At 34.5% G+C, this 26,633-nt stretch overlaps 2 protein-coding genes across 3 annotated transcripts; one reads left to right on the plus strand and one right to left on the minus strand.

The window, feature by feature from the left end:
* Window positions 1-157: 157 nt before the first annotated feature.
* LOC113729472 (uncharacterized) lies at window positions 158-2,923 on the plus strand. The gene is made up of 2 exons (XM_027253766.2): window positions 158-453; window positions 1,009-2,923. The coding sequence occupies exon 2, from the start codon at window positions 1,311-1,313 to the stop codon at window positions 2,679-2,681; it is 1,371 nt and encodes a 456-aa protein (XP_027109567.2). The 5' UTR covers window positions 158-453; window positions 1,009-1,310; the 3' UTR covers window positions 2,682-2,923.
* A 5,919-nt stretch (window positions 2,924-8,842) lies between these two features.
* LOC140037070 (pleiotropic drug resistance protein 3-like) lies at window positions 8,843-21,088 on the minus strand. Of its 2 annotated transcripts, XM_072081008.1 has the most exons (24): window positions 20,216-21,088; window positions 19,761-19,884; window positions 19,141-19,226; window positions 17,946-18,030; window positions 17,408-17,567; window positions 17,233-17,309; window positions 16,198-16,251; window positions 16,007-16,097; window positions 15,549-15,850; window positions 15,198-15,479; window positions 14,763-15,076; window positions 14,405-14,565; window positions 14,215-14,318; window positions 13,546-13,699; window positions 13,330-13,455; window positions 13,095-13,168; window positions 12,669-13,001; window positions 12,299-12,589; window positions 11,439-11,522; window positions 11,194-11,327; window positions 10,432-10,659; window positions 9,849-10,020; window positions 9,512-9,766; window positions 8,843-9,179 (listed from the first exon to the last, which is right to left on the minus strand). In XM_072081008.1, the coding sequence occupies exons 1-24, from the start codon at window positions 20,551-20,553 to the stop codon at window positions 8,913-8,915; spliced, it is 4,296 nt and encodes a 1,431-aa protein (XP_071937109.1). In that variant the 5' UTR covers window positions 20,554-21,088; the 3' UTR covers window positions 8,843-8,912. The 2 variants fall into 2 exon arrangements, with proteins under 2 accessions (XP_071937109.1, XP_071937110.1); XM_072081009.1 differs by lacking the exons at window positions 19,141-19,226; window positions 19,761-19,884; window positions 20,216-21,088 and adding an exon at window positions 18,865-18,981.
* Window positions 21,089-26,633: the final 5,545 nt, after the last annotated feature.

Genomic DNA, 26,633 nt, shown 5'->3' on the forward strand with positions numbered 1-26,633 from the left:
TAAGTAAAAAAAATTTTATTATTATGTTTTGTCCCTCCAAAAATTGATCAAAAAATTCACTTTGCCCCCCCAAGGGACCAAACAATAATGTTTGAAAGTTATTTGGACTTGGTCCAAATAACAGAGAATTGCCACTTTTTTTAACGGACTTCATACAAGTGCAAAGAAAATATAGCCAGTTAACCTGGCAATTGACTCTGCTACAGTTCTTCTTCCTAGAAAGTAAAAACGTCAAAAACTTCTCACCTTGTTCCGCAGAGATGTATCAAATCTGCTCAAACGATACATCATTAATTACTGGAATTGATCCTTGTGAGCTCACAAAGTCATGGCTTCTCATAATCTCATCGAGTAGAGACCATTAAAGGCTTGAAGAACTTTCTCCAGTGAAGACCTTCCCCCGCACATGGCTAAGGATTGTACCATTGCATTTTGCATGGTCTAGCTGTCTAGGTAATTTTTCTTTTAGCATTTGTTGAACGTGTCTTTTTTTTTTTCAGGAAGTAAAGGGGTTGTTTCATATTATTGTATCATCAGAGCAGGTTAATGAATTAGACATTGGTTGCTTAAATTGACCTGTAGGTTGCAATGCTAGATAAACTAACACTGATCATCAATACCATTTCAGACTATTGTAGCTATTACCATTTACCAGGTTAGTTTGACATTGCATTTATTTAGTGAAATGTGGGTGTAAAAAGTTCAGGCGCCAGTTGTTTGATGAATTGCTCGAGGGGGACTTGTATTGTTTTTCGTACTTGGCCTTCTGAATTCGGGTGATAAGCATTTATTTTAGTTGATTTTGAGACTGGTTTCCTTTTCCAATTTTCATACTAATTTTATTTTGAGGATCCTGTTGGCTTCCTTGCGTGATGGCCGGGCTTTTCAGTCAGGCTGAATGGCCGAAATTTGTAAGGGAATTAGGGAAACCAATCTTTTGCATTGGTCAAATTCCCATCTCTATAGGCCATAACCAGTATTTCTCAATCAATTTTATTTCGATTACAGGTTGTTGTTTTGTTGCAAATATAGTGGTAATGGCCAACAGGACAATTGATTCTTTTTTCAAGAAAAGACGTCTAGAACCAAGTGGAAGTGGTGAAACTCCTTGTCCTCTTCGTGATTCTTCTCCTAAGCATCAAACAAAGAAATTTTGTAGAGCTGAATCATTAGAGTTTGATATTTCATCCATAGAACGTGATCCTGGAAAGTGAAAATCCATTTGGGAATATCTAGAGCATCAAAAGGATGAGGTACGGAGAGCATATATTAAGTTTGGGCCATACCAACCCGAGCTTCGGATTGAATCAATGGTTATTGACAAGAAGGACCGACGTTTCCTTTTCTCTTGGTATAAATTGTTTCCAGATTGGTTGGAATTTTCTCCAACAAAGAATGCTGCCTTTTGTCTTCCTTGCTCAATTTTTTCCAAGCCAATGGACCGTTTTGGATCAATGGCCTTCACAATTAATGGATTTAGATCTGGGAAGAAGGTAAATGATGGAAAAAATTATGCTTTTTTAAATCACATTGGAAAATATCCTAACTCATCACACAAAGTGGCAATGCAATGCTATCATGATTTGGGAAACTCATTGCAACATCTTGATAAAATTATTGAGAAGCAAAATTCTGAGCAGGTTGCAAAAAATTGGTTGCAACTTCAAGTTTCCATAGATGCTGCAAAATGGTGTGCATTTCAAGTGGTGGCTTTTAGGGGTCATGATGAAAGTTTAGATTCTAACAATCGAGGTAATTTTATTGAGTTGATCAAGCATATGTCTTCTTATAATGAAAAAGTGGCTGTTGTGGTCCTTGATAATGCTCCTCGAAATGCATCTTATACTTCTCCTACGATCCAAAAGGAGATATTGTCCATTTGGTCGAGCAAGATACAAAAGTATATTCGAGAGGAGATTAGTGATTCAAAATTTTCTATACTTGTTGATGAGGCTCAAGATAGATCAAAAAGAGAGCAAATGGCTATTGTTCTTAGATTTGTGGACAAGCAAGGCTATATTCGAGAGAGATTTTTTGACATTGTTCATGTGCACAAAACCAATTCCTTGACTTTGAAGAAGGAGCTATGTGATGTCCTTTCTCGCCATAATCTTAGTGTGCAAAACATTCGTGGCCAAGGATATGATGGAGCTAGTAACATGCGTGGAGAATGGAATGGACTGCAAGCATTATTTATTCAGGAGTGCCCCTATGCATATTATATTCACTGTTTTGCTCATCGACTGCAATTAACATTGGTAGCAACATCTCAAGAGGTAATTCCTGTGGAACAATTCTTTACATACTTATATTTTCATATAAATTTCATTTCATTTTCTTGCAAACGGGTGGACCAACTTAGAGTTGCTAGAGCTGCTAGAATTGTTGAATTGATTGCTATTGATGAACTTGAGACTGGTAGGGGTCAGAATCAGATTGGTACCTTAAAACGGCCAGGGACTACAAGATGGGGGTCTCATTTTAGTTCTATCTGTAGTTTATTCACAGAATATGAAGATATTTGTTCTATCCTAATTGATGTTATCAATTATGGAAATACATCAACTCAAAGAAGTGAAGCTGACAGAGTTTACGATTTCATGACATCCTTTGATTTTGTTCTTGTTATGCATATGATGAGGGACATTTTAGGATTTGTACAAGTACTTTCTCAAGCTTGACAATGCAAATCTCAAGATATTTTGAATGCCCTTAAATTGGTTTCAGTAACAAAGGATCGACTTCAAAGTTATAGAGATAATGGATGGAATGAATTGTTCACCAATGTAAAGACATTTTGTGATGCACGAAATATAGAGATGCCTGATATGAATGTCATTTATAAAGCAGGTCGAGGAAGAATTTGAAAACAAAATGATCCAATTACCATGGAGCATCACTATAAGATTGATGTGTTTTTGGCAACGGTTGATTCTCAAATACTTGAAATGAAGAATAGGTTTAAGGAAGATGTAATAGAGTTGCTTATTCTTAGTTCAACATTGCACCCTAAAGATAATTTTCAGGCTTTCAATATTGAACAAATTTGTCAACTTGCAAACAAGTTTTCTTCAGCTAACTTCACAGATCAAGAGAAGTTACACTTAAGAACTCAATTAGAGCTTTTCCAGATTGAGTTTTCCTGTAATTCTCACTTCTCAGCTTCAAAATTTGTCATCACTTCAGGAGTTGTGCCAAGTGTTAGCAAAGACAAGAAAGTCAATGTGCTATACTCTTATTGATAGATTGATTCGTCTTATTTTGACTCTTTCTGTTTCAACAACTACAACAGAGCGTGCATTTTCTGCTATGAAAATCATCAAGACTTGTTTGCGCTCTAGGATGGAGGAAGACTTTCTTGCCAACTCTATGATAATGTATATTGAGAAAGAAATTGCTAGAACTTTTGATATAAATTCAATCATTGATGACTTTGATGAAATTAAAAGTCGTCGTGCACAATTTCATATATCCCACACAGTCAAATAGATTTATAAATATGATAATATTTTTGTATATGTGAAGCGTATAAGTAATTTTCATTCTATATAAGGTTGTTTCTAATCTTGTGGTATATATGTTCACATTATTTTTTTTTGTAAATATATTTTACTTTCATTGCTATAGACTCGCCCCCTCCCCCCAAAAGTTAATTCCTAGCTCCACCACGGGCAGTCAATGAATCATTTTATGTCTTTGCCCTCTCATTTTACAGAGAAGGGATGAATTTTGATGGAAGAGGGTCTGTTGTCTACTGAATGATGAGGGGCTTACGAGGGGATTGATCATCTTTCACCTGTTACATTAATATTAGGGTTAATTATATTTTGCCCCGCTAAACTATTTTCGTTTGGGACTTTGTTCCCTGGATTTCTTTTTTATCAATTTCTTTAGGCCTTACTAGATTAGGAGGTGGATCAAATTTAACTGTTCATTAGCCAAAAGAAAAAAATACAGTAAGAACCTTTTACCTTTTGAACAAAATAAATTACCACTTTTGAATGGTATGTTGGGTATAGATACATTTCTCTAAGGGATTGATATTTGTTTGTGTTTTTCTATTAAGACATAAATATAAAGCTTAAATAAAAAAAATTATGAATTTTCAGCAGTTGAGTAGCTAGTATAAAAGGGCCAACTTCTGCGGCTTATTTAGTTAAGAAGTTAATTGTCTATTTAATCACTGGAATTAGTTTAGTGGCAAGGGGAAGGGGATGATTATTAGAGTTTTTCCTGTTATGAAGTGAATCCTATACCTAATAGTTGAAGATAAGAAGGGCGTGGAGAGAGGAGGAAGGGTTTAAAAAGAAATTATTATCAATTTGCTTGATGACCAACTAAAATTCAAGGAAAATTCAAGTTACTAAAATACTTCGCGAGAAATCAAAGTTTGAGGAACTATACTGCTATAAGTGGATAGTTTAGGGATCAGAGTGTTAATGGTAAATATTTTATGCCAGGTGCAAATTATAATTAACCAATATCCCTAATTTCGCTCATAACTCATAAGTGTTCCCTATATCACTATGGTTCATGAGCCTATATTAATACAGAATAGATATAAATTTTTCTTGTTTTCGAGAGACTCTTATAACTAAGATGATTGAATCGGAAATTCAAAATAAGCTGATTACAATTAGGCCATTATTGACCACTTTTTAAAATGCAGTCCCCTTTTAGATAATAGATAATGATATACTATGGACTCATTCAACCCAATAAGGCTTGAAAAATGTTATTTGCATTCCCCTTTTTGTTAATCACATTCCCCTTATCATTTTAATCATATATATACATTTATTAGATTACATGATAAAACAAACGGTAAGAGTGTAAATAATAAAAAATAGAGTGTACATAACATTTCTTGAAGGTCTCCAAAAGAACAAATGACTCAAGAGTCAAGTGCCTCTGTAAAATATAAAGCCAATTCATTAACCTATCTTTCAACTAAAGGATACATACATTCATGCTGCCCAAGGTGTTCGGTTTTCAAATTCATAGATTCTCAAACACACACGCACACGGAAGCAACTCAAGGTTGACGAAAGAGTGCAAGAGAAGATTACACACCTTTTGCTGGTAGATCCACTCACAAAATTTTCTCCGTTTTGTTTACGTTGCTAAAGAGTTTAAGCGGTGTGTAGTCACTAGGTGTGTGTGATCTGCGACGCTCCTCTTTCTGATTGTCTTTCCCGCTTTTGTGTCCAATAATGGAAGTAACTAAATGCATGCACGATCCTTCCCATTCTTTTGTTTTCTCGAGGCCCCCTCCTTTTTTTTATAAGGCTTTTATCAATCTTATTTAATAATTAGGCCACCTCACTTCCCACGGTTACAATTGTTTGGCTTTTAAATGTCATGTATTAATTAAGCACAATGAAAAGTGGAACCATGGGCCAACGGTTGCCTACTTTCTTTTCTCAAGCAAATTATCTGAATAGCCACTGAACTTTTCGAATGGTCAAGTTTTGGTCACTCAACTATTAATAGTATATTTTTACTTCTGAAATATCAAAAATATAAATTTTGGACCATTCCATTTGATTCGACCGTTAACTCTACATATTAGCATGATTTATGAAATATACTATTAATAGTTAGATTTGACAAAATTAACAATAAAATCAGACGGAATGACCCAAAATTTACACATTTGAGAGTTCAACGAGTAAAAACATACTGTTAGTAGTTGAGTGGTGAAATCTTAACTATTCAAAAAATATAGTAGCTATCGGGGTAATTTGCTCTTCTTTTCTCAGACTCTCTAATTTTATTTTTGTTTCATTTTTTTGGCCAAAAAAAGCTAATTGTATTTTACACCCCAAACTATTCTCACATTGCATTTTACCCTGCTTAACTTTTAATTGCAGCGCTCAACTACCTTTAACTTGCAATTCATTGCATAATTTAAAATGAAATATTTCCAGGGTTAATTTCATTTTCCACCCCTTAACTATGCTTAGATTGCAATTTGCATCGATCCTAAACTATTAAAATTGGCCGCATGCTTAAATTACAGTTTCATCTGTCTTGTAAAGAACTTCAAGTTAAACTCGAATTGCCCCATAAATATTTCTTCTTCCACATGAAAGTCAGTTTCACTGCTACCCTTCCACCTTTATTCTTTCCAATTTGAGATATTGTATAGGTCTATAAATCGAACAAAACAATTTGGTACTCGACTTAAACTCAATTCAAACCAGACTCGTACAAACTTGTTTATTTAGCTATCAATCCAAACCCGAACATAACTTCAAACTCGAAAATATTAACAATCCAATCACAATTTTCACATTGTCCGACTCGATATGTTCAGAAACACATAAAGCAAGTAAATTTCATAAAAATATACATAAAGTCTCCTTCCTTAACTTAGCTTCTTTCCTTTCCTTATATTGCTTATCTTGTAAAATAGCAAACATATAATACTCTTATCTCTTGAATAGGCATAATTGATTTTAATCACATCCGTAATTCATCATAATAGATTTCTTGAATATTAGAGAGCAGAAATTAAGGGAAAAAAAGCAACAAATTAGGGTGAAAATCTCTATATAATACAACATGCAATTTCAAGCCAAACCAAGTATTGATTTTATGTGCTTGGATTCGATACTAAGATAAGCCAAACCAAGCTTTTCATGTACATCAAAAATTTCAAGCCAAACTCGATCAATTTCTTTCAAAAAATTATCAAACACAATCCAAGTTCAAACATTCCTTTTAATTTTCAAATCAATTCTGAACATAACTCTGTCCGACTCGTTGAAAGTTGCTTTCAACTCTAATCTTGTACAGCTAAAAATGGATAGTTCAAGGAACAGAGCATTAATGGTAAATATTTTAATCAAGGTGCAATTTATAATTAACCAATATCCATAACTTCACTCTCAAGGATACACTACATCACTATTAACACAAAATAGATATAAATTTTACTTTTTTTTTTGAGAGATTTTTATAATTGAGATGGTTGAGTCAAAAATTCAAAATAAGTTGATTACAATTAGGCCATTATTGACCACTTATTAGAATGCAGTCCCTTTTAGACAATAGATAATTAGATACCATGGACTCATTGAATCCAATAAGGCCTCCAGATCAAATGACTCAAGAGTCAAGTGTATTTGAAAATATAAAGCCATCCACTAACCCATCTTTCAACTAAAGGGCATATATTCAATTTTTTTTTTTTTTGATAGAAAACAGAGTAAATTTTATTACTCTGTCATCCAGCACCAACTGCTTTACAAAATCTAGAGGTGGGTTCCGTATGAAATCAACCGGAGGATATATATTCAATTATTCATGCAGCCCAAGGTGTCTGGTATTCAAACTCGTGGATTCTTAACCGTCACACACATATATATGATCAGGAGTCAGGACAAGAAAGAAACAAGTCAAGGTTGAAGAAAGAGTGCAAGAGAAGATTACATAGCTTTTGCCCGTAGATCCTCTCACAAAATATTCTCCCTTCTGTTATACGCAGCTTCAGAGTTCGGAGTTCAGAGTTGATTTCGCGTTGATATTTTATCACATTGAAGTAGTCACTAGGTGTGATCTACGATGCTCCTCTTTCTGATTGTCTTTCCCGCTTTTGTGTCCAATAAGGCAATAATGGAAGTAACTAAATGCATGCATGATCCTTCTTCCAGCTCTTTTGTTTTCTGTGTCCAATAATGGAAGTAACTAAATGCATGCATTATCAGTTCTTTTGTTTTCTGCGTTCAATAATGGAAGTAACTAAATGCATGCATTATCCTTCTTCCACTTCTTTTGTTTTCTTGAGGCCCCCACCTTTTTATATAAGGCTTTTATCAACCTTATTTAATAATTAGGCCACCTCACTTCCCACAGTTTCAATTGTTTTGCTTTTAAATGTCATGTATTATTTGGCCACAAAGTAAAGTGGAACCATGGGTCCACGGTTTACCTACTTTGTTTTTCTGAGCAAATTATCTAAATAGTCACTAAATTTTTTGAATAGTCGAGTTTTGATCATTCAATTATTAATAATATGTTTTTTACTACTAAGCTATTAAAAGTATAAATTTTGGACCATTTGGTTTAATTTCACCGTTAACTCTATCGGATCCAAGAGTCATCATAATTTACGAAATATACTATTAATAGTTAGATCTGATAGAATTAACGATGGATCAAATGGAATGACCCAAAATTTACACATATGATAGTTCAGTAGGTAAAAATATACTCTTAATAGTTGAGTGGTCAAATCTTAACTACTCAAAAAATTCAATAACGACTGAGTAATTTGGTCTTCTTTTCTCTGAATATCTAATTTTATTTTTGTTTCATTATTTTGGCCAAAAAGGGTTAATTGTATTTTATGCCCCCAAACTACTCTCACATTGCATTTTGTCCCCCTTAACTTTTAATTGCAGGCTTACAGCACTTAACTACGTTTAACTTGTAATTCATTGCACAATTTCAAATGAAATATTTGTAGGGTTAATTTCACTTTCCACCCCTTAACTATGCTTAGATTGCAATTTGCATCCTAAACTATTAAAATTGGCAGCATGCTTAAATTGCAGTTTAATTTGTCTTGTAAAGAATTGCCCCAGAAATATTTCTACTTCCACATAAAAGTCGGTTTCACTGCAACCCTGCCACTTTTATTCCCTTCTTCATAGTGAAAATTGCCCCTATCCCTTTCAAGGATTTTTTTTTCTTTCTTTGGGGTTGAAAGATAACGAACAATGACCAGAGGAGAAATTCCAACTTCCTTCTGAGTTCTGATTGACCATTTGATGGCCCTTCAACACTTCCTTCACAACAGACTGAAAATAACTCTTGGAAAATTGTTACTAAAGGATTTGTAACTGCTTTTATGATGACAAATTCATTATTATAAAACCACTGTTTTACAGACTATTACATGATCATCACCTCTTCTGGAAGTTTAAATTCTGAATACAAAAAGCAAATACAACAGCAAAGGTCAAAGGGTATAAGATTGATATAAAAGCTACAAGGGGTAATCGATCGTGATGAAACCCATAGTAATCTCTTAAAAAAGCTGCTATTGTTTTAGTTTCTCCGAACACATCAATTTCCTTCTGGATATCTCCATATTGTGATGTAAGCATACCATTCAATGTCCAAGCTGTAGGAGTTATGTAATATAGCCAAATCCACCACTTTGGGATTTGCTGCAAGTTAAAATAACACAAATTTGTAAGTAAGAAAAGAATGTACAAAAAGAATTTAGAGAACTTATATCTCATTGTGGCCTACATGAAGTGCTTATCTAGAAGAACATTGAATCTTGGCTATCAGATGATCAAGTTCTTAACATTTGGCCAAAACTTAAAAGCTGCAAAAGATGTTTGGAAAGAGTATGGGTCATGACTCATGCTGGACTGTTTTTTACAAGATTTTGGTACATTCAATTTTATCTAAAATTCCTTGTCTATGAAAGTGCAGAAGTGGATAAAGTTCCAGCAAACTAGAAATAGTTCATGCTGAGTAGATGATAGCTTACCGGTTGAGGAATCAAGTATCCAGCAAAGAGGTTGGCTGCCGTGTAGAAACCAGATGACAAGATTGAAGCCACTTGAAAGCTTGGTGTCATTGCAACTATCATCGTGCCAATGTAGTTGAAGTACAATAAGGCATTGAACATCGAATAGAAGTACCAAAAAACCTTGTAAGCTGACCAATAATATCCAATCATTGGATATGTGATGACTGTAAATTCAAGCGCTTGGACAAAGCTATAGGGAATCTCTATAACAATCTGCAACACACAATGCAATGCCTCAATTAGCATGTGAAATAATAGAAATTTGCATGCCCGGCCTGTGGATTTTTCTTTATACCTGAGCAAGTGCATAAGCCCATGAAGTGTACATTCCGGCAAATCTTTCTCGGTAAAGAACTATTCGCTCTGTGCTGACATATGGCATAACTGAAGAACAATTATTTACACCACCAAAGAATACAGCAAGGTACATTGCACCGAACGCGTTGAATAAGCCTTGCTGATTATCCCTATCGTATGTAGGAATATCAATATCGACATTTTAAGATGTTAGGGGAAAATCTTTGTATTATAACAGATAGAACCCTGTAACTTGTGCATGGAAGATATGTTGAAACAACAGCATGAGCTCTCTGTAGAATATATAAAATGATTTAAAGAATAACATCACCGAACTACACAATTAGAAAGCATGGTCCAAAATTTAACAATCAGAATGCAAAGAATCCCATTCAGACACGAGCATTATAACCATGCAATCGCCATGCACTTGTATGAGGAAGCTAAATACGGAGTCTAGTACATGCTGTCAAAGGACCGATTAATCTCTTCCATGCAGGAAGAACATCCATCTTTTGGAATTCTGGGATTTCTACAGCAGATGTTATTACTTTGTTTGAGTAAATTCAGCACATACTTACATTTTCTGCCCCTGATTCCAGAACAAAAACCCGAAAATCATAGAAACTGCGAAAATGTGCAAGAAGCGCATCAAGTTGTACGAAGGGCTTCTCCAGTAAGACCAGTATTGTTTCCAAAGGCAAGCTTTGAATTGTCCCCAAATGTTTTGTGAAAAGCTGGTAGGGAATTCCAGAGCTTTAGACCCAAGAGGTGGAGAACCCAGCCTTGCCACAAGTTCTTTATTATTCCTACAGTCAATAAGAAACAGAAGGATCACAGACATGTTAATGAGCTTATGTCGACTAAAAAAATAGGGCGTTGATTATATGCCTTTGTGAGCAAAAACAGACAAAATTAAACCACATTTTTCCACTGTAGATCCTCTGGTTTTTCTGGGGGAAGGGGGGTTGGGGGAAACCACATTCTTAGTTGCTAGAAATTTTTTTTTCAGACTCCACCATATAGCTATCTACAAGTCGTAACACCTATGAAGATGTATAACTACAGAGGACACCACAAAAGACCTTTCTCAACACCAAAACCTTGAAGAAAAATTGCAAGCTATAGTTTTTAGGAGGCAGTGGGACAAAAAACCTCTCGGGAACTTTTCCCACAACTAAGGTACTCAGTATCAACAGTCTTCAGAAAATGTCACGAATAGAGTAATTACAACTTTTGACCAAGTTAATATTATCTTTTAAGAATCTATTTCTTATGTATAGGGCTAATAGTAAGGCAATAAAGGCAGTAACATGACTTAAACTTTTGTTCGTTGGACTGACATATATAAGGCTGAATGTTGGTATATCTCAGCAAAGTCTACACCAAGTTCAGCTTCTGATGATGTAGAAGTGACCTCCAAAACCCATGTAGCCGGATTATAATTATCTCTTATTTTTGGCACGCCTGGGATACCCTGTTACATGGTTAAGGTAACAGAAGTAATAGCTTTACAAGCTCGAAAGGAAAATTACATTTTGCAAAAATAAAATTTGTATAACAGCAACTTCAACATTTGAAAACTGACCTCAAAGTATTCAATAACTTTACAAGAATTCCAACCTAGAGGTCCATAATAGATCATGCGTCCCCCAGATTTCAGAAGAATTAACTGCAAGTTGACGGAAAATTAAGATAAGAATGCTACCGACCTCTTTACATCTCAAATCACATACATGAAAATGCTTCCAAAAAAAATCGACTGTAGGAAACTAGTTTTATGATGAAGCATCTTAAATTATTTAGAAAAGCTAAGATTTCGCTAGCATATGAAGATACTTAGATGTAAACTATTTATCCTTGTTTTTAAGATATTGATTTCTAAAAGAGATCTTCATGGTTGTGCTCATCAATGAATATGAAAGAAATGCAAATTCATGTTGGTCACTGATGGTAGTAATGAAGCATTTCAACTGTAAAGTAGGAAATTTTGTTTCCTTGGCGGCTCTTAGGATAATTTGTCAAGAGCATCTGATCATGATGATGTGTTTCAATTGTAATGACCGAAAAATATACAGAAAGTACCAAACCAGAAAAGTGTTCATAGTTAAGCAGAAGCGACCTAATAATTCGTAATTCCTATTGCAGGTCATTTAACTTTTAGACTATTTATTAGCCACGATATTACTTTGTGCTAGGATCTTAAAAGCCATATGTTCACAATCAACATCCTATTTTCAGTCATTATGGCTCAGTAACTTCACCACTGACATGAAATTTCTCGTCTTCTGACTACCAAGCCAAGAGAACAGCAAATGGCACTTGAGCAGCTACGGTCTTACTATGTAAAATATCTTTACTCCATTCTTAGTTTTGCACATTGATGAGCAGATGATTAACCACAAAAGTGCAAAACCCCATTTATGTGCTTCCCTGCTTGTTACTTACCTCGTCAAATGCTTCAAAGATGTCAATACTTGGTTGGTGGATAGTGCAAACAATTGTTCTCCCTGTATCAGCCACATTCTTTACAGCCCGCATGACAATAGCAGCTGCTCTTGCATCTAATCCTGTCGTAGGTTCATCTAGGAAAATAATGGATGGGTTAGCAACCAGCTCCACAGCAATTGTTAGCCGCTTGCGCTGCTCTGTTGACAAACCGCTGACCCCTGGGATGCCTACCAAATTATCTTTGATTCTATCAAGTTCAATGGTCTCAAGCACTTCTTTCACGAAATCCTAGCAGTAGAGTGAAATTATAAGTTCAAAAACACAAAAGAACGGAAAAATTTTCAACTTATTATAGTTAGAACCATACAAATTTTGTTTGTGGATTAATCTGAGGATGAAGGCGTAGCCAAGCAGAAAAAATAACTGATTCTTCTATTGTAATTTGGGGAGAATGTATGTCGATTTGCTCACAGTAACCCGAGATACGAGCAAATGTCTGTTGAAATTTGGGGAACCCTCCAATCATTATTTCTCCTTCAACAATGCCTCTAGTTTTTCTGCCAGAAAGTACATCAAGAAGAGTAGTTTTTCCAGCTCCAGTGACACCCATTAGTGCTGTCAGAACACCAGGTTTAAGTGCGCCTGTAATATCACAAAGAAGCTGAAGCCTTTTCTTTCTGTAGCCATGCTCCTTCACTTCCTACAGTACACATAGAGTTACATTTTATATTTTAGCCCAAATGATCTTGACATCCTAAGATTGTCAAATTTCAACCAAATTGATTATCATTACCGTAGGGATCTCAACATAATACTGCAAATCCTGAAATACAACAGTCAGGGGTTCAAAAGGCAAAATTATTTTCCCTGCAAATTGAGATCAGAGAACCTCTTTAGTCAAGGAGGATGTTAGTACAGAAACCAATGAATAAGGGGAATTACCTGACAAAGCTAGAAGGGTTAAGGTGGTCATGGAATCAGTGGACAACAAAATTACATAAACATAGAAGAAATTGGAAGAGTCCAACCTTTATGAGATTCTGTGATAGTAGTAGAAGAATTTCTCAACATTTCCTCATGTGATGTGCTGGTGGACTTTTTACTTTGTGTTCGAGGGAACTTATCACCGGAAATAATAGCACGAGTACCAGCAGCTAAATGCATCTCAGCAAACAAGAAGTTTTAGTATGTGCTTTTAGGCAATCATTTAGAATTCACTCTTACTTTATTGAAGATAAACTTACGAGGTAAGAAAGTTAGGGCCAAGGTGAAGCCAATATTGAAAAGCACTGTAAACCCAAACAGTGCGCCAATTGAAATCCAGAAAAATTGTTTGTCAAAGTTTAAACCATGTGCTTCAAGTGTTTCTCTTCCCACTGTAGTATTTGATGGAAGCATCTGAACACAAGGATGACAAGCAACAATTAAGAAAAAAAGAATCAGCAGCCAAAAAACTTTGAATACAATTTGAGAAAATGATACTCAAATACATACATGCACCCTGTACTCTGGTTTATATGTTTCAGAATACCATGAAATCTTCCAGGGAACTAATTACAAGCAGCTTGTTAAATTCATTGAATTTATAGTACATAATATGGATTCCTATCAGCATCTTGGAGTAACTTGCATCTTTTGCACCACCCAACATTGATCTTTTCTTATATACTAGTATTGTAAATGAAATTTCTCTCATTGTACAATGCCAATTACTTCAGAATAAAATGAAATACCAAATGAGAAATGACTGCTTGTATGGCTAGGCATGGATGGATGACCCTAAGCAAACAGTTATTCTAGCCAAACAGTTGTTGCTTCGTTTTGCCATATCAAGTACTTCAACAGAAAATGGTTTTGCTTAATATAACAGAAAAAGTCAATGCAATTTCCTCTTACATAAGAGACATGATTACCTTTTGCCATCGTGGGGCAAGAAATTCATTTACGGCAAGACCAATCTCACCATATGTCATTGGAGAAAACCAAAATCCCCATTTTATCCAATTTGGCATAGAGGCTACAATTCAAATCATCTTCTTAATTCCACTGCATCGTAAAATCAACCACAGAAAGAAAATGTTGAAAAAGATTGAAAAATCTTACATCTCGGGATTAGAAAGCCACTAAATATGGAGAGCAACAACATTGACAAGACACCAGCGAATGAGGCAGCCACCATGGTGCGACAGACAGATGCCAAGAAGCGGTACATGGATATTGATGTGAAGTGAACAGCAAACAATAGAACTACCTGGCCGAAGAACCTGGGAAAGACTGATGCTTTGTAAGAAAACCATGAAAGGGTTCAAGAAGTATAAGCATGTATTTAGGCCAACCACTCTCAAAAATTGGTAATGAAAAACTTTTAATGTCACTGAGAAAGCTAAAAACATGGCTTCTGAAGGACATTGCAGGTATTGGATCTGTCTACAGAAAAGAAAACTTCTTCTGTCTCACCTACCTTCCTATCTCAGGACAATATCCAATGCCATAGTACGTTATGCATGTCCAAACTGTAGCTTCCAACAATGAAATAGGAATCTTTAGTATGGCAGATGGAATAGCATATGCCCAAGCTGGGTAGAAATACAAATCTCTCTGTTTATAGAAAATTGGTAGTCTTGCAACTGTCATTGGCAGCTCTGGGAGTCCATCAACCACAAGCATAATAAGAGAAAAGAAAAGAGCTCCCATAAAATAATTTGCATGAGGAAGATCAAAATCTGTTGTTCTCCGCAAAAATAGGGTCATAGTCATAAAGGCAATTAGGAAAAGCTGCAAAGATAAGTAGCAGACTACTTGAATTGTCTGTTAACAATGATATATAAAACTGAGAATATATCATAAAATTAAAAACCATTACAAAACAATGAAATACTAAAGCTATTTTGCTAACCTGGACAGTTCTGTGAACATAAACCGAATAGTTCCTCTTCATCAGAAGAAGTTCCCTTGATATACAAGCTCTAAAGAGTGTCCATTTAGGAAGAGAATATGCACTAAGATTAATTGCATCTTTACTGTGCTGGGAACTCTCAAATGGAGCAGAAAGCAGTGTGCTAAGCTTTTTCCCACAGTCAGACTGCTGAAAAGCCCTTGATAACGTATCGACAGAACTATAGCTGTAAGTCTCTTTGCTGCCATTCCAATATTGTGCTTGATCTTTTTCTGAAATAACCTGCAAAAAAACTAATAGCTTAGATGTGAAATAAAAAGGAGAAAGTAAATATGAGCTTGATGTGCTTACTTCCTGAAGGAAATCTGCTACACCTTTTCTTTCAGGACAAATAAATCCGCAACTCTCAAAAAATTCAAGAACATTGTCTGTAGGTCCGTGATATACAATCTTCCCCTCAGCCATCAAAATGAGGTCATCAAATAGATCGAATGTTTCTGGAGCTGGCTGGAGAAGTGAAACAAGTATCGTAGCATTTGTAATATGTGCTAGATGCTGAAGGCAAGCTATAATCTGATGGGTGGTCGAACTATCTAAGCCATTTGATATCTCATCCATAAATAAAGTTTTAGGAGGCCCAACAGTCATCTCCCCTGCATTATGACAATAGAATCCAATGCTGAATAATTCTTTTCTAGTTGTTTTCCAGTTGACATTTCATATTTGCTAAGTTATAGCTATTTAAATGATTTGTGCTAAATCCGTGAAAGGCAAATTTTCATGTTTAAAAGTTTGAAGATAAATATTACCTGTTGTCAACCTTTTCTTTTCACCACCAGAGATGCCTCTTCTAAGGGCATCTCCAACAAGTGTATCGGCACAGATATCAAGCCCGAGTATCTGATAATGGAAATAATTGTCAATGTGCAACCATATACCTAAATGCAGTCAAACTTTCAACTAAATATGGGGGTGGCCTCTTAAAAAGAAAAGGACATACTTTTAGAATGTAATCTGTCTGCAGTGTTCTCTTTTGTCCCTCCACTGAGATTGCCTGAACAAATAAGATATAGTTAACACAGAACAAATCATGAATTTACAAGAAGTTAGCATAGCATATGCCATGAACATAACAATGTGTGTGTGTGAGAGAGAGATAGAGGAAACAAAAGTTCCATTTAAAGTCATTATTACCAATAGTGCAACAAATCTGAATTCAAAAAGCTACATAGTTACTTGAAAGAAGTGGAACCAGGACTCAGGCTGTTTGCAAAAGCAAATGGTGCAATGAAAAAGGTCGAATTAACCAATCAGGTTCTCTAATCCAAGAGTGACTCTTTTTAGTTACAAGATTACACAACAACCTGGCAGACTCACTGGATTATTTCCACTGCAATAAAAATAAAAATAAAAATAAAAATAAAAAGTTGCAGTTTAGTAGCAAATATTTCATCGTGGTCGAAATGCAGTTCTTTCTCACATTGGATAGTTAAACATTCTTTTGAGATTGAACAGCATCTTAGATTCCAGAATTCAGTTATTCAATCTCTGGCATAACGCACTTGAAAACCTGGAGAAAGACTCGATAGGAGACCATGTTGTACAGAATTTAACTGCAGAAAGATGTGACCGAAAAACTTCATAGTATAACTAGTGTGATGCTCATATATATCATGTCTAGCTTTCGTTCATCTAGCTAGAATTTGGTTAAAAAATCAAAATGAAAATCTTGAAAGGCATCTTTAACTATGAAAAAAGGACATAAATGAATTCCAAGTCTGACCAGTACAGGAATATAGAGATCATAGTTAATAAGATAAAAAGGAACAATAGCATGTTGATATCTGTAGCTCTCTCCAGTTATCCAAGACAAAAGATCATGGCCATGTCAATATGCTAATACACCAACTTAAATTAGGACAAGTAAATAGCAATAGGTAATTGTCATGTTGCATTGATTTCATTATAAGAAGAAATCAGTACATGAAAGAATTAAGTTGGAATAACATCCTGTGAATTCAAATTCAAAGGTTACCTTCATGTAGGTGTCTATATCTGGATCAGGAAGAACTCCTGCCTCTTTCTCCCTTTGACTCAGCTCAATCATAATCTCTTTAAGAGGAGGAAAGACATGAATAATACTATTTTTTAGCATATTGTATCAATATGTTTTATATGAAAAGACACTTTTGCTGTGCTGAAACCCATACCTCCTCTTCTTCCAATTCCTTGACAGCGAGAGGAGAAATCGAGTGTTTCCCTAACAGTCATTTCAGGGATATGAGAGTCATATTGGCTTATATAAGCAGAAGTTTTTTGAGGCACAAGCTCTGTTAATTTGTAGCCATTGTAAGAAACCTCCCCTGAGACCTGTTAATAACCGGAAAATACATGACAAGACCACAAAATGACATGTGAAGAACCATGCAATGACACATGGATGGTCCTAGCCCCTAGGAAGCCATAGTGATTTCTCCCTCAAAATATGAGAACCCATGAGAATTAATTGCTTGTGAAACTAAATCTGAAGGAATTCCATGAATGATATCACAACAATCTACTGAACAGAAGCTCTTGGAATACCCATCTATAGAAGCCAAATGCACAGGAGTTATCTATATTATTAATCTTGTCTGTCATCCATTTTCCACGAATGTGAACTCTTACTAGTTCAGTAATTTGTAGGAGGGTGGTCAAAGCTTCAATTGTATCCTATATTACATCTACGAAAAGCATAGCATAGAAGACCTTGAGAGACTTGTTAAGATTTCCTGAGAGAGCCTTCAACAGCGAGGTCTTCCCACAACCTGGAGGACCAAGAAGTAGAGTCATTCTGCATCAGAAATAAGCCTAGATCAGTGCAAGCGTTAGAGCAGTGGATTTAACAAGTTAATTTTGATCAACAGGTCTTGAGATGGACAACAGGCAATGTGTCGTATATTAAAGCTTGAACTGGGGTAAGAAACCATTCAAATATTTGACAAAATTGTACTCCAGAGATGGACTGAGTATGAAGTTCAAAAACTACAGGGATAATTTATCAATGCAACTCAGGTTCTTTAACCTAACATCTTTCTGCAGCACACATCCGAAACTAACAGTTCTTAATTGACTATTCACTTTCTTATCTCAGCCTTTTAAACTCAAAAAAGTTAATTTCTTCCCTATATATGCTTTATTTTGTTTACAGATATAAGATCTAAATTGCTTCCTATTTTACTGCAGGTTTTTAATTCTACTCTTACCTTAACTTTGTTAAGTTAAGAAACGTGGTATCCAATTTGAATTAATGGTACAGAAGCTTGTCATCCGACAAACACTCTGTCTCAATAAAGCCCCTATAGTCCAAAAAAGAAAACAAAAATTAAGTCTTCCTATATAACTAACTTGTTTAAGGAAAATTGGCGGATTGTTGCACAAACTTGATGTATGAGATATTCTTTTGACTATTATGAACCCACGAGAGGTATTTGAGATTTATCCAGTTGGGGATAGTTTAGTTTCTGCAGGAACTGAGGCAAATAAAGAGGTTCCACTCAACTGCCTAAGTAATTGATACTACTTTAAAATGTTGGAGAAAGTAAGGGGCGAAAAGAGTGCTACCAAAAGCTAGCAAAAGACTTGGGTTTCCTATAGAATAGCCATTGGCATAATGGGATAACTGTACTTTTAGTTATTTTATCTGGGGTAAAGAGGAGTTTGCTGTTGGAAGTCAATAATGTGGAGACACTTAGGAACACCATCGCCGAAAGTAGTTGAAGCTAAGCCTGGATTTGTATTCGTGATGTTTATCTGACTCGCATTGTTCTGCAATAACAAGAATTATCTTATTCTAAGGAATACGCCACAAGGAAACTGATTGCATTAAGGGAAAAGAAAGCAGTCTTTAGAAGAACAAAGTAGGACATGCACTAGCACCTACGGAAGTGTATTGTTTGTATACCTTCCAGGCTTGATTACACCGCTGACACCACCAATGATGCTGATCTTAGACGTTCGTGGCTTTAAACCTGGAAGCCTCGCAAGATCCTAGTGAACAAGATAAACAGCTCCTTGAATTAAAAGGAAGTGGCAGAGATAAGCAAGAAGAAAAAAAAAAACCAGCAAGAACGATACTGTAGGAAGCATGAATCCATGGAGGCACTCTTCAGTCTAATAAAGCAGACAGAACGAGAACAAGATACTAGAAAGATGTCTATATATAGTGGGATTATCGATTAAGTTTGTTTAGTATGTCTGATATCGGTACTCAATAGTTACTCAACTTAAATCTTATAAATATCAAACCTTAGGTAGCTAGAAATTATCAAGAAATCCATATGTTGCTTAATTTGACATACAAGCAAAACACAGAGGTGCGCATGGAAAAAATAAAAAATGTCTCCAAAACCTCAGTAAGATAGACAAAAATATAGTACGACACAATATGATTAGTCAACGATGAGTTTTTCATTCAAGTAGAACTGAATGAAAAAATGACAAACAGAGTCCAAAATACTTCAAACTTAAGTACAACTTCAACCTTGCAGAGAGCTGTGAACCTGTAGTTCATGAATTGCTTACCAAAATGCTCCTTTTCATAGTATTCCATAGAGTAGGGAGTGGCTTCCCATATACAACTTCACACTCTGCCTCAACGCTTACATTTTTGTATCTTACTTCCACTGTCGGAAATTTTACACCTACTCTGCAAGAATCATTCAATGAAAACAAACTCTTAGTCAAGAGGCAAAACCTTTGCATCTGGAGAATAAGCTAATGGTCAAACCGATTAAATAATGATGATGAACAACTTTTAATCAAAAACGAAACTTTTGCCTACTGATTGATTTCAAAAATTTTATTGGGCTAATTTTTTTTTTTTTCATTTGAAGAGGCCACTTCAGGATATATGAACCACCATATCCTTTTGAATCCTATCTTGGTACAATGAGCTTCTGACATGTACCAAACAACTTTGTAATCTTGTTTTCTTTTTTTATCTGAAGAAAACTGGACTAAAAGAGAAGAACACTTACTTGTCCATTCTTTTTCTGATTTTCCGCAGCAATTTGAGGTTGTCGTTCTCAATATGTCTAATAAGCTTCTCAATGAACAAATGCCTCTCCTGAGCTCCAAGCTTAGTAACATCAACCACCCTTTTTGCATTAGTTTTGGCCTCATTTCCATCATTCACATCAAACAAAGATGACCTTATCCTTTCAAAGGTTGGCAATCTCTCAATAGCAGCCCACTGCAAAGCACATTCTTCATCGATATGTTCATCACTTTCACCATTCAAGACTGAGTTGCTTCTGAAACTGGACGTGGGTTGGTGAGATAACTCCACTTCATCTATTGCAACTAACTCTGTCATAGTGTAGAACCTCTCTTGCGGACTGAAAGTCTTCAGTAGTTGAATAACAAGAAGAGAATTTCGAAGTTTGCTGATGCCTGTGGTGGTTGGACTATATAAAGACTGATCAGGCGTGAAATGCAGGCATCATAACTAGACTATCATCGTTATTCACAGTTCTAAATTTTGCTGGCTTTGTAAAAATAAGCATAGATTAGGGGCTGAACATTCAATTTCTGGGATTGTCTCATGCAGAGCCAGCAGAAGCTATGCTCAACCAATCCACCCGTATAAACGGGATCCCGGGCTCTCCACCCTCCAGTTCACTTCTGTCCATTTCTGTTCGACTAATATAAATTCGAACTACTTTGGTGTAAATTTACATAATTTTGGTGTAATCATGAATTTGTCAACTCATACAATTTTAAACTTTACGATTACACTAAAACGGTATGAATTTACATTAAATGATTATCCCAAATTTATACTAATTTATGTTAAGCCGATTGAACTGAATATAACTTAACTAGAGAGGTCTAATTTCCCGTAAATAGTAATGCTATGGACGTACTACTTCCTCTAAAGTCTAAAGAGATCGTGATTTCTAAGTAATCTAAGTAACGTATACTTCTTTTTTTAGATGCCGTGTGTTAGTTTGTAATAGTGACTAGAGTCGAAATCTCTCGAACTTTTGATTAGAAAAATAATAAAAATAAAAAATCAGTGATGCACAAAAGTATACGGTTGGAATACTATGTAAATTGTGAGTGTACATGACTAATATAATACAGCACATGTTAAAAGAATAGAAAAGAAAAATTGAACCAAACTTGATATTCGTCATTTACAATCGTATCCCTACAAGTTCATTTCAGAATGCTTAATATAAATTGGTTCAATATCATCCGTCAAATTCCATTAACCACACAAATGTTTTTTTTTTTTTTGAACAAACATGGTAAGCTCTGCATTAGTGGTTATCAACAAAAGTGAGCTAAAGACAATTGGTTATCACCAATTCACAATTGGGTAAGAGATAAATTCTAAAACAAAACCTTTCCATATCTACACTTTTTCATTTTTCTAACTAAGAAGAAAATTCCCAATTTGGTGTGTTAATGTCTCGATAGTATCCTTATTTGCTCAAATAAGATGATAGAACGTGATTCCATACGCATTAACACTCTAATTTAAACCCAAACCCGAAAGCCAAAGCATTAAAAAATCAAAAGCAGTTGTCAATGCGAGGACTGTGTTAATGAGTCATATGTAAGAATCTCTATAAGTGACTTATGATTTCGGAAGCATGTTCTGTCCCACGGTGGTGATCGGAGGTGAACTCACCCAAACTTTTGATAATAAAAAGAAAAATCAAAACCAAAAAGATAATCAAGTTAATGAGATCTCGAGTCAAGGATTTCACATGTTTGCCTTTACTCCTGGATTCATGTAAACTATTGACAAAAAAGAAAGATAAGATGATAACAATTGCACAAATGCATGACAATTGAAAACCCTGCATGCTAGGTGATCACATAAATCTACTTCAGTTTTCCATCCATAATCACTATTTATTCTTTTGGGACCCTTCAAAGCCGACTTCATTATAGTTCAATGTCCAATTAGATGCTTTGACGTTTCACGAGTTTCTTCACAAAAGGTATTTTTTTCTAGTCTTTGGATTCATACCTAACCACCTTTATGTAGCTTGGCATGACGAATAAGTAATCTAAAAACATGTTGGTAAATGGTAACCTCCCTCGAATGATTCCTGGCATTTGTAGTGGGTAGTTGAAACTAAAAGAAAATGACATCCAACTCATATTGACTGTAATATGCTAAAAGTTTGTTCATGAAAAGTTTGAAATCAATCAGTGACGTACAGTCGCACGGGCTAAAGCATACCTATAGTATTAGTTTGAAGGTCTCAAATTGTTCATTAATTGGTCGAGCCAATCTTTGCAAATGGTTGAGAACCCTACAACTTTTATCCGTTTATTAGCTTAATTAATTTGACCACGATGTGCCGACTAAGAATACCAGTGCCTTTTTCGTATTCTATTTCTGCAACTTCCAGTCAGGTCCCTTTTAAGGGATAATTTCAGAAGCCTCCCCTGAGATTTTTAGCAATTTCACTAAGCTCCCTCGAAGTTTTAAAATTACACTTACCTCTCCTAATTTGATACTTTTAGTAATTTTTTAAGGGTAAAAAATTTAATGAATACCCTATAATGCCCACATCTAATAAAGTTTAATTTATTCTTCTAAATAATTGCAAATTAATTTCGCATAATTACAAGGGTAAAATACACTTTATTCCCATGTGGTTTAACTATTTTTCACATAACCCCCTATAGTTTCAAAAGTTATTTATAACCCCCTCATAATTTGGATTAAAATGTCAAAGTGACAAAAATGATTCTCTGTAACGGAACCAATGAAAATATCGAATTATCCTTGTTTAAAAATTAAAACGGTTAAAGTAATCAAAATATATAAACATAATATGCACAACACTGTAACTCCATATGGTTTAGTTCTTTACCACATAACCCCCTTATGATTTTCAAAATATGTACAAGACCTCATGGTTAATAAATAATTTCCAATTTTACATAGGTGTTTTTGACATTTTAGTTGACTCCGTTATGGAATACAGATTCCATCATTTTAACACTTTAATCCTAATCATGAGGGGCCATAAGGAGGTTATATGAAAAAGCACTAAAGCACAGGGGATAAAATATATTTTAACCTAATTACAAAAAATTGAGTATTAAATTTTTTTTATGTCTATATTTGTTGTTTAATAATCAACTACAATGCTAAATCTCATTATGATAGGCTACTTTTAATAGCACTTTATTGGTGATATAGATTCTTTTTATGATGGAAAAGAAAGTGTCACCATAATTTTCTGAAAGTTTGTAGATTAGTTAAGTGGTAGAGCTACCGTAGTTTAGTAGTGATTTTGGGTCTTTTATTTTTTAGTTATTGTCGATTTATTGTTGATTTGATACCAGAAAAAATAAACAAACAAACAAGCATTTCTATCTTATATATCACATCCCAAACAAGTATTATAGTGTTATCATTCTAAAAAAAAATCTCAAAAAATGCAATTCAAACAAATGGAATAATCTATAAAGAGTAGGGCAAAATACACTTTATCCCCCTGTGGTCTAGCTATTTTTCACATAACCCCCTTATAGTTTTAAAAACTATATATAACCCCCTCATAGTTTAGATTAAAGTGTCAAAGTGACGGAAATGATCATTCATAACGGAACCTATGAAAATGTTGAAATTATCTTTGTTTAAAAACTAAAATAGTTGAAGTGACCAAAATATATAAACATAATATGCATGGCACTCTAATCCCGTATGATTTTATGTTTTACCATATAACCCCCTTATGATTTAATGTTTTATCGTATAACCCCCTTACAGTTTTCAAAATATATACATAACTCCCTTGTGGTTAATAAATAATTTTCAACTTTATATAAGGATATTTTTTGACATTTTAGTTGACTCCGTTATGGAATGCAAATTCCGTCACTTTGACACTTCAATCCAAACCACGAAGGGATTATGTATACCTTTTAAAACTATAGGAGGTTATGTAAAAAAAATCACTAAACTACAGGGGGTAAAGTGTAATTTGCCCAAGCTTATTCTGTATACATAATAGTTGGTCTACTATCTTAGAAAGTAATTTATCTCTCTTTGAAAATTTTTTCTTGTTTATAAATAAAAGAAAATGAAACACAAATGGACTTGGAAAACAACTGAATTTACAATGCATCTTCCTGACTGATTGCGGAAATGCAATTTCACAGCGTGCAATATTGATTAGGGATGTGTCACACTTATATACTATGATAGTGTTCGTTTCATAAAACTGTTATGTGTATTAAAATTACAAGCTACACCACGTAAGGTTGGGCCATGGCAGAAAAGAGGTCCGTACGCGAAGCATGCCATGACTTCTTTAGCTCTCCATAATAAAGCTTTAGTCTAAAGCGAGCTTTGTTTATCAAAAGAAATAATGCCCTGAAGAAGTATACTAATCAACTATTACCAACTTTGTGAAAGTATCCATAAAAAAAAATGGAAAAGTACTTTAAAAGCTATGGATTATCTTGTGGTTGCCAAACTAATACAGCGAACATTTTAATTTCAGAAATGATATTCGCACACTTTTAAACTAATCTTTGACGCTCCAATCAAAACTCTATCAATAAAGTACCGTAAAAAAATACGAGTCATCAGTTTAAGAGAAGGGCAGATTCCACTTTACCCTCCTGCGGTTTAGCTTTTATTACATAACCCCCCTATAGTTTCAAAAATTATACATAACCTCCTCATAGTTTGAATTAAAGTGTCAAAGTAACGGGAATGATCATTCGTAACGGAGTCACTTAGAATGTCAAAAATACCCTTATGTAAAGTTGAAAATTATTTATCAACCAAGGGGGGTTATGTGTATATTTTGAAAATCATAAGGGAGTTATATGGTAAAATATTAAACCATAAGATGGTTATATGGTAAAATATAAAAATCATATGGGATTAATGTGTCATGTATTTATAAGGGTAATTTCGACATTTTTAGAAGTTCCATTACAAATGACTATTTCCATCACTTTGATACTTTAATCCAAATCATGAGGGGGTTATGTATAGATTTTGAAACTATAGGAGAGTTATGTGAAAAATGTTAAACCACAGGGGGATAAAATGTAATTTGCCCTTAAGAGAACGAATATAAAATGATAACCGTTCATTGACTCGTGTAACATAGAAAGTATTCTTGCACAGATAATCAATTTGGTCATCCATTTATTAAGATATCAAAGTAAGGTACACGGCATAATTAATGAACATTATTGTATTCGAAAAGATGCATACTCATTAATTAAAAGGAATTTAAAAATTAGGAGAATAAAGCAAACTATTGTATATGTTTAATCGCAAACGTTTTCAATTTTATCTCCTGCCAGACAAGATTTGGCAGTAGTTTTCCTTGAAAAGAAAAGAAAAACAAGAAATAAAGAGTAAAGACAGAAACAATTAAAGAAAGCAAGCAATAATAGATTGGATGGCAACTTTGCATTAATTCCATGACATGCATGGAAATATTAATTGTCAATTTGCTTGTGTGCCCACCCACCAAGGATGGATGGAACATGGAAGCTCGTCTTTAGTAACATTTGAAAATTCAGAAAACGATAAAAAGATGACTGAAAAACAGCAAAATTCTGGTACTGAAAAGCTATAAACAGTTAGATGGATTAACAACCAAAATTAAACCTACTTGCGTAGGAAAAGCATAAAGCAAAACCAAAGCAATCATTGATGACTCAGTTGGACTCTTTTCCCAGCAAATGATGATGATCAATATACGAAGAAATTAGCCATCTTCAAGAGTCATAGCAGCCAATGCTTGCAGCCCGAATCAGTGCATCTTTAATTGTACACGAACACATAACTTCCCACAAGTTTATTAGGCTGCTTTGCATCAGCACATATCACTTCCCTTACCAGAATCGACTCCTACACCAGTTGATGTGGGCACTGATCAGGACCAGACCACACGGCTAAACTTTATCTTTAGAGGCGATATGATACTTTAACATATATATATATAGGTGGTAGACTATATGAAAGTGCATGAATTTTCAAATGTTTAAAGAAAAGCTTTTCAAGACAAAAAATTTATTTGAAGAGAAAAACTAATGTCAAAGGAATAATTTTGCTTTATCTATTTTAAGGAATGTTTTAATTTTAGGATTTGATCCAGCTTTATCCCTTTCTCTTTATAATATTATTTTATTCTTTTGCAAAAAAAAAACAAATGACAAAGTTTAAAATACACATCTTTTTCTTTTTGTTTTGGTAGTAGTGACAACAAAGTATTTGAATTTTTTGCTAAAAAATTTATTTATTGTTGCAATAACTAATTGACCACAAGATGATAACTGCTTGACTACAATGTGATATTAATTTAAATAAATATTCCTAAATAATTTTTTTTTAGCACGAAGACAGTGAGATTTAAAAAGTGGGAAGAAGAGAAAATGATTTGAAGTCAAAAC

The sequence above is a fragment of the Coffea arabica genome, chromosome 2e (assembly GCF_036785885.1).
Source record: "Coffea arabica cultivar ET-39 chromosome 2e, Coffea Arabica ET-39 HiFi, whole genome shotgun sequence".
Classification (NCBI taxonomy): domain Eukaryota; kingdom Viridiplantae; phylum Streptophyta; class Magnoliopsida; order Gentianales; family Rubiaceae; genus Coffea; species Coffea arabica.

Coding starts and splice junctions, on each gene's coding strand:
- LOC140037070 (XM_072081008.1), bottom strand. CDS start 20,553: ATGACAGAGTTAGTTGCAATAGATGAAGTGGAGTTATCTCACCAACCC. Junction 13,169..13,329: donor TATCACAGAATCTCATAAAG/GTTGGACTCTTC, acceptor CTCAATTTGCAG/GGAAAATAATTTTGCCTTTT. Junction 9,180..9,511: donor GATACTTGATTCCTCAACCG/GTAAGCTATCAT, acceptor TTTAACTTGCAG/CAAATCCCAAAGTGGTGGAT.
- LOC113729472 (XM_027253766.2), top strand. CDS start 1,311: ATGGTTATTGACAAGAAGGACCGACGTTTCCTTTTCTCTTGGTATAAA.